Source organism: Myotis davidii, unplaced genomic scaffold (genome assembly GCF_000327345.1).
Source record: "Myotis davidii unplaced genomic scaffold, ASM32734v1 scaffold69, whole genome shotgun sequence".
NCBI classification, from domain to species: domain Eukaryota; kingdom Metazoa; phylum Chordata; class Mammalia; order Chiroptera; family Vespertilionidae; genus Myotis; species Myotis davidii.
Window position 1 is genome coordinate 109081 of NW_006300363.1, and position 19177 is coordinate 128257.

The window sequence follows — 19177 nt, forward strand, 5'->3', positions numbered from 1 at the left end:
CCGCCGCCTCCCCCTTAGAGGCAGCCACTCCGTGTTGCTCTGTGGACCCTGCAAGGAGACATGCAAGTCGGTAGCAAGAAGGGTTTCCTTCCTGGGGACGGCTTGGGGGTCCTTGGGAGGAGTCTCGCTGTCCGGGGGGGCCTGTGGGACACCCACCCCATAGGGGCAAGGACAGAGCAGGCTGGAGGAGGGCACATGGTGGGGGACAGTGACCTCCCTGAACCATCATTCTCCTTCACCTCCCGTGCCCTCCCCCTCTCCCTTCCCTGGAGCTGAGTGTTGACTTTCAGCACCTCTTAGCCAGCTCACGCCTGCAGTCCCCTGCACCCAGCAGCCCCGGGGGAAGGTGACAGGCTTCCTCTGTCACCACTTTGGATGGGAAAACAGGCATGGCGCCTTGGTTTGCCCGATGCAATCCCCACCTGGCCCCTGACATCTGGACCAGCTGTTGCCCAGTCCCCAGGACCCTCTGCTTCAGGGATATGTGGGCTGGGGGTTGACACAGCTGGCCCCACTCAAGCCATTCTACCCCGGCGGCGGGGGTCTCTGGCTCCTCTGGGGCGAGGGGTGGGTGGGTATAACTCTGGGTGACCCCAGCTCTCTGGGCGCACAGGGTGGCTGGGGGGTGCCACTCTGTGGTGGCCACACACTGAAGTGGGTTGTCCCCCTTCCTCGCCCTAGGAAGGTGTCAACCTTGGGAAGGGGGAGGTAGAAGGAAGAGACCAGAATGCTCAGTGGTGGCTCCCCGGGGGCACTGAGGAGGCAGCCAGACCCAGGAGGGCTCATACTTTACTAGGACAAGAACAGACAAAGCCTCCCTTCTTCCAGACACTTCTCTCTGCAGCTGGGTCAGTGGGGACAGGAGATGCCACACTCCTGCTCATGACCCGGTGAGTCATAGGATGGGAGAGAACTGGCCCTACTCACCTGCGCCTCTTTTAGACTCTGAGCTCCCGTGTCCTCATTGGTAAAGCCTCCCAGAGTTGTTATGAGGGTAAATGGAAGTGATGTTTCTACCGTGCCCGGGAGGCAGTGAGCACTCACCACTGGGCAGTCCTTTCTCCAGACCCACCCCGCTGGCCTGCCCCCACCTCCTGCGAGGCAGCTGCTCTGGGTTGCCACTGCCACACCGCCTGCCTGTGAAGGACCTAAGAGATTAGCTCAGCCCAACCCCCTCTCTTTAAAGGCAGAAACCAAAGCTCCAGGAGGCAGGGACTGGCCCAAGGTTGGCCGGCCAGCCAGGCTCCCTTCTCAAAGGCAGGTCCTGGGACCTGGCTGGAGGAGGCGGGAGGTGAAAGGTTGGCAGCATTGGGGGAAAATACCAGAATGTAATTGGGCTCATTAAAGGTTTGGTGAGGGAGCCCTTCCTGCCTGGCCGAAGGCTGGGGACAAGCGAGAACCTTCCTCTTCTATTAACCCTTTGGCAAAAGTAGTTTTTTTCTCGAGGAACCCCTCCCCACAGGCCGCAGCTGGAAAACCTCTGGCCCTGTATTTTATGACCTCCGAATTTCTTCCTGTCCAACCCTCTTTGGATCGGCAGACAGAGGATTCCACCTTACTGCAGGGCCCGAGGGCCCCACTGAAACCAGCCGGAAGTCCATGGTCACTTTGCAAGATGGGGCTCTCAGTAGTGCTCCGGCCACCCCTAATCCCTGCAGCTCCATACAGATGGACACACAGACAGGCACCCCTGGCCTCCATCAGCTCTTCAAGTGCGTCACTCCCTCCCGTTGTCCAGCCCCCGCCTCCCTGCTTCAGCCCCCGCCCATCCCTCAGGGAAGGTGAGAACACACAGGGATTTACCCGCCCCCACTCCTGTGTAGCTCACAGCGAAACAGACACCTGGACACCCCATGTTCTTTTGCTCGCTTTCACCTGTTCTTTTCTTGAGTTCAGTTCAGTTCTCCCCCTTTCTTCCCACCCCTTCCTCCCAGCCGCTCTGGCTCTGGCCCCAACTCCTCCGGACCAGGATGTGGCATCTCCCTGCCTGACACCCCGGCCTGCTAGGGCCTGGGCAGCCACAAGCCTCCCCGGGAGCCCTGAGTCAGACAAGTTCAAGTTCAGGTCCGGCCATAAAACCTCTCAGAGGCTGTTCTCTAATCTGTGAGGCGGGGTAATAGGTTAATAATAGTGCCCACCTCATGGGGTTGTTGTTGTGAAGTTTGAGAGAGATCCTGTGTGTCAAGCACCTGGCACACAGGAAGCTCTCAGTAAAGTGGTTGTCACCATGAAGAAGAGGTGGCCTGGCCGCTAGGTGGGAGAGAGGGGGTGGGGAAGTCTCTAGAAGATTCTCAGCTCTTGCCCTGCCATGTACTTTAAGAAAACCCGCTCTCCTGCTCTGGGACTCCATTTCCTCTTCTGTTAAAGAGAGCATGGGGGCCAGGGCCTGTCCAAGTGTGGGTCCCACTAGGGTGAGTCATGCTGGTTCTGAACAGGGGCCAGGGCAGGGAGTGCTGACCTGCTGTTGCTGGTGACAGGGGTTCGATAGATGTTTGTGTGCCCTAAAAATTGCCCACCCCTCCGCGTTTTCCGGGTGGGAGCCCTAGCTCGGCCGGAGCGGTGTAACTCCTGCGGGGACAGCTGGGAAGGCCTGGGAAGGCAGGGCAGGCTGTGGCAGGCCCAGCAGCCTGGCCGTGGGGGATACCAATAGCCCGGCATCCAGGCGGGCCCTGTGAGCCCAGAGGCCGTATATCACGGAGGTTTAATCAGCCTCTTGGCAGATACTTGTCTGCTCTCTTGAGCCATGTCCTCGGCCTGCCTGTCATAAATTGCATCGAGATTTCAAACCCTCCCTGTCCCCTTTCTGGCAGGGGGCAGGCAGCTTCCTTGGCATGGCTGGAAAAATCTCATTACCCTGACACCTCTTACCCCTGGCCAGTTGGACATCCCTCCCCCACTCCAACATTTGCACCTGGTACTTTCTTCCTGCCCTGTCTTCCTGCTGGGAGGGTGGGGAAACACTTGTAAAGGAAGGAGATAGCTATGGTGACCTCCAGCTAGAGGTGAGAGCGCACAGAATGTTGGCAGAGGTTCAGTGCAGCCTTGGAGATGGGGGTGGGGTTCTCACAAGGTGATGGGAGTAACTTTCCGTTGTGGCAGAGCTGTGCCCTGGACTCCAGACATATTGCTCAGGCGCTGGGCCTGCCTCGGAGGGGCAACCTAGTTGCCCCAGGAGCAGGATCCTCCCTGCCTGGAGGGGTACTCCAGTCCCACTTCTTATCTTTCCGCCTGATGCTCACTGCGCCACCTGGAGGCTCTCTCTGGTGCTGCATTCCAGCCACACTACCACGCAGAGGGGAGGGGGCCCTCAAATTACCTAGGGTCACACTAAAGTCAAATCCACGTGTTTTCTAGGGCTGCTGTAACAAACTGCTACACACCGGGTGTTCTAAACAACAGACGTTTGTTGTCTCATAGTCCTGGCGTCTAGAAGGTCAAGATCAAAGCGTCATGGAGGTTAATGCCTTCTGAGGGCAGGGAGGAAGTCTGTTCCATGCCTCTCCCCTAGCTTCTGTGGTTTGCTGGCCAAGGGTGGCATTCCTTGGTCTGTAGAAGCAACACTCTGATCTCTGCCTTCATCTTCACGTGGCTCTGTGTGAATGACTGTGTCCAAATCCCCCCGTTATAAGAACACTAGTCCTATTGGATTAGGGGGCCACCCTGCTCCAGTATTGCCTCATCTTAACCTAATAATATCTGCAGTGACCCCGTTTCCAGACAAGGTTGTATTTCATATTCTGAAGTGCTGGGATTTTGACATACGAATTTGAGGGGGCACCATTTAACCCATAACACGTGGCGCGTCTCAGATGTTCAGCGACAGTCTCATTCCATGGTAGAAGCAACACTCTGATCTCTGCCTTCATCTTCACGTGGCTCTGTGTGAATGACTGTGTCCAAATCCCCCCGTTATAAGAACACTAGTCCTATTGGATTAGGGGGCCACCCTGCTCCAGTATCACGTGGCATTCTCTCTGTGTGAATGACTGTGTCCAAATCCCCCTGTTATAAGAACACTAGCCCTATTGGATTAGGGGGCCACCCTGCTCCAGTATTGCCTCATCTTAACCTAATAATATCTGCAGTGACCCCGTTTCCAGACAAGGTTGTATTTCATATTCCGAAGTGCTGGGATTTTTTTAAAATATATTTTATTGATTTTTTACAGAGAGGAAGGGAGAGAGTTGGATTTTGACATATGAATTTGAGGGGGCACCATTTAACCCATAACACATGGCTCGTCTCAGATGTTCAGCGACAGTCTCATTCCATGAAATGGGCGCAGCGACACTCACATTGTGACACAGCTACACGGTGACAGAAACACAGATTGAGCAACTCAGATTCACCTGAGCAAGCCATGGGGTGACAGGGGTGACGGAGACATTCGCAGTGACCGGGTAGGCCATGACAGACACACACGGTGATGGACCGGTGACGCCACTGACAAGCTGCAAAGCACAGCCTTGCTGGGATTAATAATAGCTGCCTTTTACAGGACACGGAGGAATGTTTTATGTAGTTCAGTGCAGCTAATCCTCGCATTATGCGAGAGAGAGAGAGAGAGAGAGAGGTGAGAGAAACACATCAGTTGGTTGCCTCCCACACACACACTGACTGGGGCTAGGGATTGGACCTGCAACCCAGATACAGGCCCTTGACCAGGAATCAAAACTGCGACCCTTGGGTGTGTAGGCTGACGCTCTAACCACTGCTCACCGACCAGAGCTAGAACTCGCACTCTTAATCGCTGTGCCCCTCTGTTCCATTCACACATGGTCCCCACCCGTGTAATGACAGATATGTTATGTGGGAGCACTGCCCACAAAATTGATGAGCAAGTTTCTGAGAGCAGGGGGTGGGTCCAGGGACTCCCAGTTCTTGGCTGTGGACTTGAGAAATTCATTTTCTTTGTCCAGTTGTGGGCTCCACCATTGGATGTGTGGCCTTATGAGAATATTAGGGCATCAGTTGACTTCACTTGGTCTAATTTTCAAAATGAGCATGAGCCTAAGGAAAAGGAAATGCCCTTTAGGGGATGTATTCGTCGGCCTGGGCTGCTACAGTAAGTTACCACTGACCGGGTGGCTTAAACACCAGACATGTATTTTCTCGCGACTCTGGAGGCTAGAAATGTGAGATCCAGGTGTCAGCAGGCGTGGTTTCCTCTGAGGCCTCTCTCCTTGGCTTGTAGATGGCTACCTTCTCCCTGTGTCTTCATCCGGCCTTTCCTCTGTAACTGCGTCTAAATTTCCTCTTCTGACAAGGACACGTCATATTGAATCAGGGCCTACCCTAGTGGCCTCATCTTAACTTAATTACCTCTTTAAAGACCCTCTCTCTAAACACAATCACATTCTGAGGTACTGGGAGTTAGGACTCCAACATGAATTTTTGGTGGACACAACTCAGCCCATAAGAGAGGCTCCGTTATGCCTCATTTAGGTCCGAGCCTTGGGGATCCCCCAATCAGAGAGAGGGACACGGTCCCTGACCTCAGGAATTCTCTGTCCTGGTGAGGGGGACATAGGCCCTGCCCTCAGGAAGTCCCCAGTCTGAAGCAGAGGCAGGAAGCATGCACACAGATTCAGGCGGAAAGTGAACGTTGACACAGTTCAGCCTGAGAAAGGTCTTTGAGCAGCCCCAGAAGAGAGCCCTTAGAGGCAGAGGAGTCAGGTGGGAAGCTTCATGTGTACGTGAGTTGGAAAGGAAAGACTGTCTGGAAGGTGAGGGGCCTGAAGGGATGATGTGCCAGTTCTGTGGGAGCCGGAGTGTGTGTGTGTGTATGTGTGTGTGTGTGTGTGTGTGTGTGTGAGTTGTGTCTGTGTAGGGCCGAGGTCTCTACTACCAACACCAACTGTTGCCACAGGCTGGATGGCCAAGACTGCAGGGACCATCTGGAGCCACGTGGGTCGGGGTGCCGATGGCTTCACACACTGCCACCGTTTGTGAATGTCAGCGGGTTGGGCCCTGGACACAGGGAGGTTGGGTTTCTGCAGTCACCACCCTGGCCAGCGACTGCTGCGACTCCAGCAAGCGCCACATGCCTGCCTGTCACAGGATTGTCAGCGCCTGCCCGGGCGCTGAGAGCGGAGTGCTGGCTCCCCCAAACCGGACTCCACCAAGCTCACTGCTGCCAGGCCCTGCGTGCCCACCTGCTCTCCCAGACCCCAGCTTCCCTCTCAGCCTTGCTCTGTGGCCGTGCCCCCCGGCGCAGGCCGCCCCGTGTGTACACCTTTCTGACTCTCTTCCAGATATGCCTGCCTTTTAATGAATGCTGCTTTGTTTGAAATAGGCCCCATTGTGCTCCCTTTGCCATCCTCAGGTTGGGGCTCTCCAAACGCTGGGGACTTTCAGCTGGGATAAAAGGCTCAGCTATCTCTGGATCTGGAACCCGTCTTGCTCCTTCTGTGTACTCACAACACTCAGCCTTTGTTTTACAGTATTTGTCTCCCTCTCTATCTGTTCAGGAATGAAGCGGCCACTGAGCCCCTCTCCCCCTGCTGAGAAGGAGGCCCCCATATCTGGAGCTGCGGAGTGCCCCCCTCAGCCCCCAGAACTGCCTAAGCCCAAACGTGAGAGGAAGCGGCCGTCGTACACGCTCTGTGACGTCTGCAACATCCAGCTGAACTCAGCAGCCCAGGCCCAGGTGCACTGTGAGGGGCGGGCCCACCAGAGGCGGCTGCGGCAGCTCAGCCTGGGAAAGGCCCCCGCAGGGCCAGGTCAGTGCAGGGGGGCACTGTGCCTACACATTGGGCTCTGGGCCCCTCTGAGGGCTGGGTCTGTGGCTTCTCTCTGTGGGGTCTTTGGGTGTGGGGTGCCTTCAATGGTTTTTAGCATCTCAAGTCCCCCAGATGTTGTCAATTTTTGTTTTGTTTTTTTTTTGCATCTGGACATCCCTCTTGGATCTGAGGGTCTTTCGGCTGAAACCTCCTCTGAGGTTTTACTGGTCTGGGGGGGGCCTCCCTGTGGGGTCTTTTGGGATCAGGACCCCAGGCTGGAGTCCCCTGGCAGGGACAGACTTTCGGACAAAGGCCTCACCTGCAGGGTATCCCGGGATGCTGCTCTGGTCTCTGAAGGGCAGGGTTGGCAAGGTGCATGACACTCCAGCTGAGGGATGGACCAGGGAAGCCCCTCTCCCTTTGGCCACTGGACTCCTGGCCAGGATTTCCGCTTCTCCCCGGCTGGGATGACTTTGCAGAGGTTTGGCTGCAAGCACGAAGGGGCAGCTGGCTGATTTCTGGGGAAAACGGGTGAATGAATTTGTGAGGGTGATTCCGGCTGACAGGCACAGAATGGCCGTGGGGGAAATAAGGAGAGGCAGGCCCAGTGTGGGGAGGTGGGAAGGGTGGGAACGTCTGCCTGCTTCCTGGGGGCGGCTGCTGGGAACTTCGCTTGCAACCCAGGTCGGGAGCTTTGCCAGAGGGCTACCCTCTGAACTCTCAGCAGGTTGCCTGCTCTTTGGGTGAATACTTGGGCACCCACTGTGTTCTCTGTACAAGTGAGCACCTGGGGCCTGGAGACCAATACGTTCCAGTCTCTCTCCTCAAACTCCCTCCCCCTTCCGGCCAAGACTGAATCTGTCTTTGGGCTGAGACAGACACCAAACGAGCAGATTAATAATGTGGGTGCTTCGTGGGACGTAGCCCCAGGGATATGATGGGGAAAGGTCAGGTATCCCCGGGGGCACCAGGAAAGGCCTCCTGAAGCAAGGGGGGCGTGCTGAGCTTGGAACAGGGAGAAGGGGAGAAGGGACATTGGAGGGAGAGGTCACTGCATTAGCAAAGCAGGGAATGGGAATGCTCTGATGGCTGGTGCCAGCTCCTCCACCTGAAGCCTTGGGGACATCAAGGGTGTGAATCTGAGTAACAGCGTATCTGATCGTATGATGTTTCTAGAGTGTGTGTGTGTGTGAGTCCAAAAGGCACTCATTAATTCATCAAAATTTACAGACAACCCCCTAGGTCCACGCCATTGCTTGAAGGATTCGTATTGCCCCCCACCCCCAGATTTATTGAGATATTATTGACATATAATGTGTAAGTTTAAGGTGTACAGTGTGGTGATTAGAACACATATATATTATAAAATATTTACCACAGTAAGTTAGTGAACACCTCGGTCCCCTCAGGTAACTATGATTTTGCACGTGTGTGCTGATAACAGTTAAGATCTACTCTCTCCGCGCCTTTCAATCACATAACGCAGTATGGTTAATGCAGTCGCCATGCTGGGCCTTACATCGCAGACCGCAGACCTTATTTATCTTATAGCTGGAAGTCTGTACCCTCTGAGCAACGTCTCCGACTCCCCAGCCCCTGGCACCTGCCTTTCTACTCTACTTCTATGAGTTTGACTTTTCTGGGTTCTGCATATAAGGGAGAAAATACGGTATTTATTTAGGGATCCACATTTTTCAAAAGGCAGCATACCCTCCTGTTAGGACAGTGCTGTCTAGACAACCGCAGGTGCAGACGAGTTTGTCCAAGTTAACAACAGGCTTCCGAGGGGTGGGTACCAGCATCCAGGGAATTTCAGGGGAGTGACCTTGACGTTGGATCTTGGAGACAGAAAGGGAACTCAAGGTAGGGAAACAGACAGAGCAAATGCACCAAGGCCTGAGGCCCTGGCCTTCCAGGAGCAAAGGCCATGCTGGGCACGCGGCGGGCATGGACATGGCGGGCATGGCTGGAGGTGAGCAGGAGCCTTTGAGGTCCTCCCACGCAGGCTGGACATTTGGCCTTTGAACTAAAGGTGACGGGTGTCGCTGAAGGGTGTTGAGCAGGAGTGATTAGTATTTTTAGAGATCTCTGGCGAAGGGGAAGGAGAAGACTTGGGGTGCCGGAGAAAGAAGGGAGTGGGATGGAGGAAACAGATTCTGGGGCCTTTTCTGTAGCAGAACCATTGGGACTTGGTGACTGATGAGATGTGGGGGTCATGGGGGAGGGAGGTCCAAGGATGACTCCAGCTTAGGTGATGCTGTGAAAGACAGTTCCATGATCAGAAAGGGGGGTGCTGAGAGGGAAGCAGGTCTGGGGGACAGTGTTGGATGGGGAGGGCTCAAGAACACTATTCTAAATCCACATAAGAGTTTTATTCACAGAGGCTATCCTAACAGAGTAATCCTTCACTTTGCTCTATTCAACTGCCTTAAAATTCCCTGTTGTAAACCACTACATTGCTTGATTAAGACAATGTTAAAATTTAAAAGAATAAGAACACTGTCCTGCCCTGCTCCCCTCTAACACAGCCTCTTCAGGCCCTTCTTCTGGGCAGTGGAGCCTAAGCTATAAGCCCTCCCTTTTCCCTGCCCTCAGGTGGGCTGTGAGGATAAAAGACCACAGTGCCAGCCAGTGTGGCTCAGGAGTTGAGCATCGACCTATGAACCAGGAGGTCACGGTTGGATTCCTAGTCAGGTCACATGCCCGGGTTGTGGGCTCGATCCCCAGTGTGGGGCATGCAGGAGGCAGCCGATCAATGATTCTCATCACTGATGTTTCTCTCTCTCTCTGAAATCAAGAAAAATATATTTAAAAAGAAAAAAGACCACAGCACCAGAGACCCATGGCCAGCGTCAGGCTGCTCAGAAGGGCAGGGACCCCCTTCACTTGGCTTCCCTTTTCCCATTGTCCTTATTGCTTGAGTTCTGGGTAGGTTTGTGTGTTGGGAGGGGGCGGGGAGAGGAGGGACCAGGAGACATGATGCCTAGTATTGTTCTCCAGATTATTAAATGGGACCTGATAAGCCATTGTCCCCCCAGCCATCCCCCCATCATCGCCTAGCGCTCCAGCCCCGTGTGGCCCTGTGCTGGCTGCCAGCATTCCCCACTGAGTAGTGCTCAGTGCCTGCGCTCTGGGCATTCACACTCAGAGAGTGAGCGGCATTGTGGGAGCACGGGGGAGTGACATAGGGCAGGCATGAAGGGTCCTCCGATTTCTGGGAGCCCTGGAAGTCTGGGGCTCCATTGGCCTGGTTACCTCGGAGCCTGCTCTGGGTCATGACCCCCCAGCATCCACTCCCATCCCCATCCCATGGATTTCTCCTGTCTCCTTGACTCTCTGAGAGTGGGGGTGGCGTGGGGGGGGGTGCTAGCTACTGCCCCTGAGGTTGGGGGTGAGGGGAAGTGCATAGGGACCTTAAGACTGGGCCAGAGCCCAGAGCCCATCGGGTTTGGCCAATGGGGCAGTCTGGGATGTGGAGAGAGCCATACCTACTTTCACGGAGGCTTGAGGGGCCTTAATGCACTGCTCTGTTCCTAGACAGTCCTTGTTCCCTGGGAGGGTGAGAAAGGTGTGGGAGTGGGACCTCCAGGCATGCTCCCTGGAGCTGTCACTCTGATTAGGGGTCTATGGGGCTGGTGGCTTGCAGAGCGACAGGCTGTCACAGGCAGTGAGGTGGGACCCTCTCCTGCTCATGTCCTTGAGGCTGTCCATGGGAGGGAGATATTGGGGTGAGGGGCGGGGAAACCTCTTCCCTCTCTGAGCTTTCTCAATGCCTGGGTCAGAGGCCTCCTCACTCATCCACACCCAGCTCCCAGCTCAGAGTGAGCCTTCCACACCTGGGAGAGGGCACGGGATGAGGAAACAGCAAGTACCCACGTTTCCCCACCCGCCTCCTCCAGGAACTTCCCCAACTTTCCCAGCCCACCCTCCGCCCTCTCTGTCTCCCACACAGCAGGCCCGTTGATTCTTCAGGAATGTGTCTGTAGCCATCTTTCAACTCGGCAGGTGTGGGCACAAGGACCCCTGCCCCAGTAAGGCTGAATTCAATGACCCTATTGACTCTCTCTCTCTCTCTCTCTCTCTCTCTCTCTCTCTCTCTCTCACTCTCACCCACACACACACTCACACTCTCAGATGGTTCTTGAACATCTGCAGGGAAAAGGTTTGCTGGCTCAACCCTCCTAGTTCCAACCTCCCGTACAGATGTTGGGCCAGCACAGGGCATGGGAGACACCTGGGCAAGCAGCTGTGACTACCTCCTGCACCAAGTGAAGCCTCTGCTTTGGAGCCGAGCTGGTTACAAAGCACTTCCACACCCAGCATGGCATGCCCCCCTCGCCCAGGCCCCGGGCAAAGATGATGACACTCAGTCCTCACGTCAGAAATTGGGATCCTGGAGCTCAGAGAGTTTCGGCAGCACACCCGGGTCACACAGCTGGGTCCCCATCCCAGGGTTTCCGACTCTGAATCCGATCTCACACACCCACTGCACTTATTGCAGGAGCTGAGCCTTAATGTTTCAGGAAAGGGGAGGAGCGCTGGCCCAGAGAAGGCAGGTCAGCTCCCAGGAGACGATTTCTCACACACTCAGGCCCCTGGCCTCTCCTCTTGCTAAGTGCCTTGGTGTCCTCACCTGAAAAGTGGGGAGATGCCAGCCATTTCCCACTCTGTCTAGGCTGGCTAGGGAGAGAGAGGGGACCCTTCCAAAGCCAATTGGCCCCCCCCCATCTCTTGGCAGGACTGACCCAGCCATCCAATTCAGGGCCCCCACCCTTGTCCCCCATCACCATTGCAACATGACACCGGAGGGGAGAGAAGGGGGTTTGGGAAATGATTTAAGCTCTAGCTTACCGAAATGGCCAGGCGGGAGTGCAGGGTAGACATGAAGGGGACAGGAAAGCAGAGATGGACTCAAACTATAGTGGATTTCAGGGCAAAGTTGGCTGCAACAGACATCCCTTGCCTTTGGGGGCGGAAAGGGTCAGAGGGGAGGTGGAGGCTGTCCCTTGCCCTGCGCTCAGACCGCCCCAAGCTCCTGTTCTCATCAGTCCTTCCATCTCCTTTCTGAGCCTTAGACTGCAGAAGCCTCTGGCTGCATTCTGAGCCCCAGAGATCAAAGACCTTGAGCTGGGTCATGCCTGAGTCACTGGCTTGATGAGCGCCTCACCCCCCACTCCCTGCAGATAGATTAATTTCAGTCCCATCAGGAGGCCCCGGAAGCCCTCCAGCCTGTCCCTCCACTTCTTCAGTCCCTCCCTGCCACCCATCCTGAGGCCTTTAGAGCCACTGTGCTCCCCCAAGGCCACTGAGTTCTTGCAGTCTAACCATCGCCTCTGCTCCTGTTCTTACGTGGCAGGTGATGGAAGCGCCCCGCTCTGCCTGGATGGCCATCACATCCCCCTCTGCCAAGTGTGAACCTGACCATCAGCACCTCCCCCAGGACCTCCAGGAAAGGCAAAGCCATCTGGGTGGAGAATCAGGGGGCTTAGCTCAGATCCCTGCTCCGGCAGGAGACAAAGGTCCCGTCTGTGCCTCTAGGTGGGTTAATTAGCTCTGGGCTTGAGTTTCATTTTTTTCTCCCCATACCAGCAGGTCCTTCCCCCAGAGCCTCTTCCTAACAAACCTGTTTTCAGGAGCTGCTGCTGCCAACCCCTCCCCAGACCTTCCTTGCAGCTCAGGCACTGGCTGCTCCAGAGATTACAGGTTATTGTCTGGTGGAGACAGGATGCTGAGGGGGTGGGGGGCTAGCCCTGGGACCCAGGCTTGGAATGCAAGACGGGATCCAGCTGTGGGTTGGCTGTCTCCTCTCCCACACCCACCCACCCCCCTCCCAGCCAGCCTCCAGGTGCTCAGGTGAATAGAGACCCAGTCTGTTTTCCTGAAGAGGAGGGAAGAAAGGGGCACATGGAGGAGAGAAAAGACTGGGGGTGGCGTGGAGAGGGAGGAGTGAGGGCAGGGGAGAGGTGTCAGAAGTTCTAGCTGACCCGATGACCACCACCACCCACTCCTGGCATTGCCCAGGGAGCAGGTCCCACAGTCCAGGTCCTGGACTGAGCGGGGCAAGCTCCCTTCCCCAACCGCCACAGCCAACACTGGGACGAAGTGGTAGTACCTCTCTTAGCCTCAGTTTCCCCTTCAGCAAAGGAGTAAATTGAAGGGGATGGTGGGCTCACTGGACAGAAGTGGGCTCCTGAAGCAGCAAGCCCTGAGGCAGGGCTTCAAAGTTTAGCAGCAAGAGCTTTGTGGGAGGCAGAGAGGGGCCACAGCACCTCCTTGCCTGGAGGTGTCTGCAGGCAGGATCAGCTATTTGCTGCAGAGGCACTGGGGCGGGGGGGGCTATCCGGATGCGGGAGTGGATGCTCCCTGACACTCTCCCCTGTCCATAGTCTCCGCATTTGGCCCCTCCCCTACCCTAAGGGAAGGAAGTGCCCGGTTCTTTCCACCCCTGGTTGGGATGGAGGAAACCAGGGACTAGGCAGCTTGATCCTGGCAAGGGGGAGCAGGGCCTGGTAACCACGGCTCTCCAGGCAGGAGCAGCAGTCCCTCCCTCGTGCCCTCCCCTCCTGTCCCTCGCATCCCCCACCCTCTTCTCTCTGTCACTCTCTGGCTGGGTTTCATTTGCTCCTCACTCTGCGCTCAGCGCTCAGCGGTGCCTCAGAAGCAGAGAATGCTCTTGGGTGAGTACGGAGGGCTCAGGAGCCGGGTGCGGAGGGGGCCTGGAGACTAGGACAGGCCCCTTCCCTCTCCCAGCCCTATCCTTTTCCTGTGTTTGTTGGCTTCCAAAAGTTGTCTGTTAAGAGTCTCCCATGGCCAGTTTCCTAGGTCCAGGGCTGGGCAAGGGAGCCCCCACTCTGGCTGGGAACAAAGGTGGGGGCGGGAGTGGCAGGAAGCATTGGGGAGCCACAGGCCACCCTGCAGGAGTGAAGTTGCCACACTTGGGGCAGACATGCGCCCAGGAGCCTGCATCAAACCTTCCTTGTATCAAATCACACCTTCAACTGCCTGGAGCCTCCAAGCAGTGTTAGGGGAGGCGGTTGTTACTGCAGCAGAGAAAGACAGACAGAGGGACACAGAGGAAGGCGGGCAGAAATCTAGGGTGCTCCTACCTGAGGTCCAGGCACTGCGCTGGGGTTACAATGATGGCCCCCTTTCTCCCTGGTCTTCTGGCTCACCTTTCTACACTGGGGTTGTCTGGCCCTCTTTGGGGGAGACAGCCATCACCTTTTAAGGGGGGCTTTTGGGAACCCCTTCCATGGGCTGGAGGCTGGGACAGAGTCCCTCTTGTGACTGGGCTTGGGGGTCTTCCTCCAGCACGGGAAGGAGGGAATCTGGAACATCACCACCTCCCGAGTGCTGGCTCACCCCGAAGTGGATTGGGGGCCCTGGAGAATGTGGGGAGGACTCCCCTGGACTTGGTGGGAGTAGGCAAGCAGGGGGTCTTGGTTCAACCTTCCATTCCCTGCCTGGACTCTCTCTCCTCCTGGACTCGCTCTTTTTTTCTGCAGAGTTTTGGTTTTATCTGTGATAGAAACAGCAGCTTGACTATTTGAGGGGTGTGTGTGCACGCCTGAGGTGGGGCGAGCCCTACCATCTGCTCCTATGACCTGTGGGAGAAAGAGACCCTGGGTTTGGCTACAGGAGCTCGTGTGTATGTCAGATGCATCTCATTTTGTAAGCGGGGTGTGTGCACACACCTACCTCTGGGTGAACGTGTCTGTATCTGGGCCTTTGTGCAATGCGTCTCTGTGCCTGTGTGTGTGCTGCGTGCTTGTGGTTTTGAATCGTCTGTATATGCCTTTCTAGGGTCTGTCCCTCGCATGTCTGTCCCTCTGGGTATATGTGATCTGAGTGCATGTTTGTTGATCTTGCCTGTCTATGTGTACGTGTACGCTCACACGTGGCCTCTGGCCAGCATGGGCATCTGCCTCTGCGTGGGTACCACCTCCGTAGGTGAATGCATCCGTGTGCGCAGACAGTGTCATCCTGGGGAGACGCGTGTGCCTGTAGCCATCTGCGTGTGGGCCTGTGGACCTCATGCTGTATGTCCCCGTGCTCTTGTGTGTCTTTCCGTTGATGGCAAAACAGCAGAATGTGGTTCCCCCGGAGCCTCTCCCTTGGGTGGCAGCCAGGATGACGTTAGTTCATGAGCCCTCCGCTCTTCTTTCCTGCCCCAGCCTCAGTTGGACCCTGGGGGTGAGCTGTTCTCTGCCACACAGTCTGATTTGTTCATGTTTGACCAGAGGAAAAACCTACCCTCTTGGGCAGCCAGCCAGCGAGTGGGTCGCAGATATGACCCCTGGAGCGATGCTCTGAGACAAGTAGCCAAGCGGCTGTTCCGCTGCCAAATGCCATCAGAGAAGTCCCTCCACACCTGACCCTTTTGTGAGTGCAGAACTTTAGACCTGGCAGCCTGGGCGGTGCCATCCTGGGGCAGGTGTGAGGGCTGGGGTGTCTCCCTTCATTAGTGTACCCACAAGCCAAGCAGTCAGCGTGTGTGCGTGTGCCATGACTCATGCCTCATCGCAGCAGCCCCGGAGGCCAGGGTTCACAGTGAATGTCACAGGCAGACGTGGGTGGCACAGGGCAGCGCTGTGTGAGGGGTGCTGAAGCAAGTTCCCAACAGCCCCCAGAGAGGCCCTGACCTCAAATCCACCTGTGCCCTAGGCCTTGTGTGGGGGAGTAGTGGACCCAACTGTGAGGGGCTGAAAGGCATTTCGGGGTGACGTTGTACTGAGGGGAGACTGAGCCACCAAGTGCCCAGGTACCCCCTCTTCAAATGACCTCCACACCCAGCAACTCATTTGATCCTCAGACCCGTCCTGCCCTTTCCTCCTTGCCTGGCTGCAATTCCCACTTCATGGATGAGAAAACTGAGGCTCTTGGCTAAGTGCCCAGCCCAAGACCACTTCACTGTCAGCAGAGCTCCACTGCAGGCCTCCAGACTCCAAGTCTGGGAGGGCTGGGGTGCCACATGCCCGCATTCCTCCTGCAGGGACCCACAGCCTCTCTTCCCCACTCCAGGGAACCCCCACAGGGGTGGGCCTCTGTGCATCTGAGAGTTCCAGGAAGAGATCACTCCTTCCTCTCCTGACCCCATGCCTGTCACCCCCATTACAAATCACTACAAATAACTCATTAGTGAAGGCATTCAGCTCCCAGCTCAAAGGCCTCCTGAGGTTCTCACCTGGCCCGAAGACCAGAACCCCCGGGGTTCACTGCAGGGCCTTCCAGCAGCAGGCACTGCCCCCCAGCCCCACCCATCCCACCCCCCATACCGCCTCTCCGCGTTGACCTTTGTGAACTGCACTGCACCTTTCACTGGCAGCGCTCTGCCAGTCCCACTGCCTGGAATGCCCTTCCTGCTACATTTCCCCGACCCTGCTGTGAAAACGGACTGACTCTCGGGAAAATCGTGGGCTTCCTGCCTGCTCCTCCGTGATCCCGAAGCTTCTGGCTCATAACTCCCCGAGCACTTGCCAGACTGTAGCCTCCGTGCAGGGCGCTCCACCTGGTTTGGCTCTCCATCCGTGAGCTCTCACCTGGGAGCTCCGTCAGGAATCTACAGGTGCCTGTGCAGAGTGAGCGACTCGCGGGCCTCCCGCCCCGAGCATCCTCCCTGTGTTCTAACCTCAGTAGCTCCGGCTGCAGCGGCCGCAGCTGGGATGGATGAGGGTCTGATGTCCTCTGTCCTGTTTACCCCAGGCAAAGCCCAGAGGGCACCTACAGCATCTCCTCCCTGACTCAGAAGGCAGGCCGAGTCCTGCACATGTTCAGAGCCAGTGCCCCGTGATCTGTGCGCAACAAGGGCCCCGGCCAGTGGGGGGATCGGTGCCTCGGGTGACCCATCCGAGGGCTCCTCCCCGACCTGCTCCCCAGAAGTTCCCCAGCCCTCAGGGTCCCACCCCAGGGAGACAGGCCGGGCTGCCAGGGGAGGGGTCCCCACCTCTCCTCTCCTGGACCTTGGACACTTAGTGGGGTCCTAAAAGGAGCCTGGGGAGGAGGTTCGGGACCACCATCCTGGGGCTGAATAAACTCTGTTTGAGGTTATGTGCCCGGTGAAGTGGGGGTGGCAGACCTGCACACCATGGCCCCAGGCCCTCAGGCTGTGCCTGCTCCCATCCTGCTGTCCAGGGTAGGAGAGGTGCCAGGGACCTGGGTCTGAGACGGGGCAGCCTCGGACCACACCCCATCAGGCTGAGGTGGGGGAATGGCAAAGGCTTTTGTCCATTTGTTTTGTTTTGTTTTTGCGGTGGCGCTGTCCCATCGAACTTTCTGGGGTGTTGGAAACGTTCTGTCTGGGCCGGCTAATGCAATAGCCACTAGCCACGTGTGGCTGTTGAGAACTTGAACTGTGGCTAGTGCGACTGTGAAACTGAATTTACTTTTTTTTGTTCACTTAGCACTGATTCGTTTTTAACGTTGGCTGTCACGTCAGACAGTGCAGTTTCGGAATCTCCATCTTTCCATGCATCCTTCCTACCTACTCTTTTATCAGAAACCTCCTAGGTCTGACAGTCATTTTGTCCCCTCTGCAGGATGGGGCAGGAGAGCCAGTTTCTAGGTGCCTGGAAAGGATTGGACACACTTCCAGAAGGGTATCACCTTCGCCTGGCACCTCCTCCCCTTTCTAAGACCCTTTGGTGATGGGCTGGACAAGGTCACTGAATCATAGGATTCGGGGAGGAAAGGATGACAGAGGCAGCTTTTTTACCACCCAGCAGGTGCCCACGGGCCCACTCCCCTGCTCATGCCGCCTGAGAGCTCAGGCCTCCTTACTCATTCACTCCCCAAATTTTGCCAGGCACTGTTCCCTTCTCTGGGGTTCAGTCCGAGAGAGAGAGAATATACCAAGGAATAGACCTGCACAGAAATACGCATATTTGTCAACTGTGGGGAGTGCAATATAAAGGGAACACTCAGGGGATAGTGACAGACAAGGAGGGGACTTCCTAGGATCCGACAGTTCAGAAGCCTCCTCTGAAGAGGGGACAGTTAAGCTAAGACCAGAGTGGAAGTGGAGGGTGGGACATTCTGGAAGAAAGCACCGCTTGTGGGCAGGCCCTGAGGATGGAATCTGGCACTCGGGAGGAACAAGAAAAGGCAGAATAGCTGGAAAGGGAGGGAGGGGCAAGCGGCTGCCAGCATTTATTTGGCAGACCTGGAAAGGGATTCTGGCGCTGACCCAGAGCAACAGGCGGTAGTGGAGGCGTTTAAAAGCAGTGTTTTTAAGAGCCCGCTCCGGCTGCTAGGGTTTGGATGGCTCAGACATGGGTAAGAGCAGGAAGCCAAAGGCCCATCAGGAAGCAACTGGCATAGTCCAGGCAAGAGATGAAGGTAGCCTAGATGAGGAAGGTGGTAGAGGCATAGAGAGAAGGGATGAGTTAGAGGTAGTTTGTGGAGGTGGAATCAACAGGCCCTGTGGATAGGCCAGGTCCCGGATGAGGAAGAGAGTGGGGCTTAGGGAGGCATGTTTCTGGCCAGAGTACCTGGGTGGGAGGATGGGCCATTTCCTGGACTGGGGACAACGGGGAGAGGAACATATTTTGTAAGGACGGAGTGGAAGTTCCATTTGACAAACCAGGAAGGTGGTTGGATGGAGAGGTGTGGTGCCCAGAGGAGTGGCCCAGACCGGGGCTGTATATTTCAGAATGGCCAGCAGAGATGGTTCTGAACTCTCTGGACAGGTTGAGGTTGGGAAGAGGAGGTGGAGATGACAACACAGGCCCAGGAGAGGCCGATGGGGGGAAGTGTAGTGTGTGTGTGTGTGTGTGTGTGTGTGTGTGTGTGTGTAGGAAAGGGATCTCCAGAGAAAATCCAGTGGCCCCGGGAGGTCAGCTTTGTGCTAACTTCCTTCTAATGAAATAAATGACTGTGGTCTGGCGGGATCAGTCATCCTTTGGGCACCGAATCAGGAGGCCTAAGTTTTTGTTCGGGCTCAGCCACAAATTATTCATGAGTCCTGAGAACCACTCTGTCTCCAGGACTCAGTCCCTCCACCCATAAAATGTGGTTGTATAGGTGGTGCTGGTCTTTCCAGCTCCGCGTTCTGGCAATGCTTCAGCTGTCAACACTAAACAATGCCTTGTCCTGGAAGGTGGGGCTGGGGCACCCATACCTTCCATACCTCCCTTTGGATAATACTCTATGGCCCTCTGCATGACCCCGCCCACTCCCAGGAGTCCTTCCCCATTGGGTTCGGGCCACCCCTCAGCGGGGACGTGCTCTGTGGGCAGTGTGAATCCTTGGTGGACTCCCTAACACACCTCCCTTGTCTCTTTCATCTCCAGTCTCCCACCAGCGGAGCAGGAATAAACTTTCCTGGCTAAGTTAGATGGATGATCCCCAATAGCCAGGCGGGCGCCCTTCTCCTGCCTCCCCACCAACTCCCCTTATCGAGGGATGTGACTCTCTGTGTGGGAGGCTGGGAGTTAGAGCATTTGGGTGGGAGGTGGGGT

The 19177-nt window shown here is 56.2% G+C and overlaps 1 protein-coding gene across 1 annotated transcript in view; it reads left to right on the top strand.

Annotated features, from left to right (window-relative positions):
* Positions 1-19177, top strand: part of ZNF385C (zinc finger protein 385C) — a 57986-nt gene that overhangs the window by 18337 nt on the left and 20472 nt on the right. Inside the window, exon 3 of the mRNA XM_006776646.2 lies at positions 6471-6722. Coding sequence (XP_006776709.2) covers positions 6471-6722 — 252 coding nt within the window. The remainder of the gene's footprint in view (positions 1-6470; positions 6723-19177) is intronic.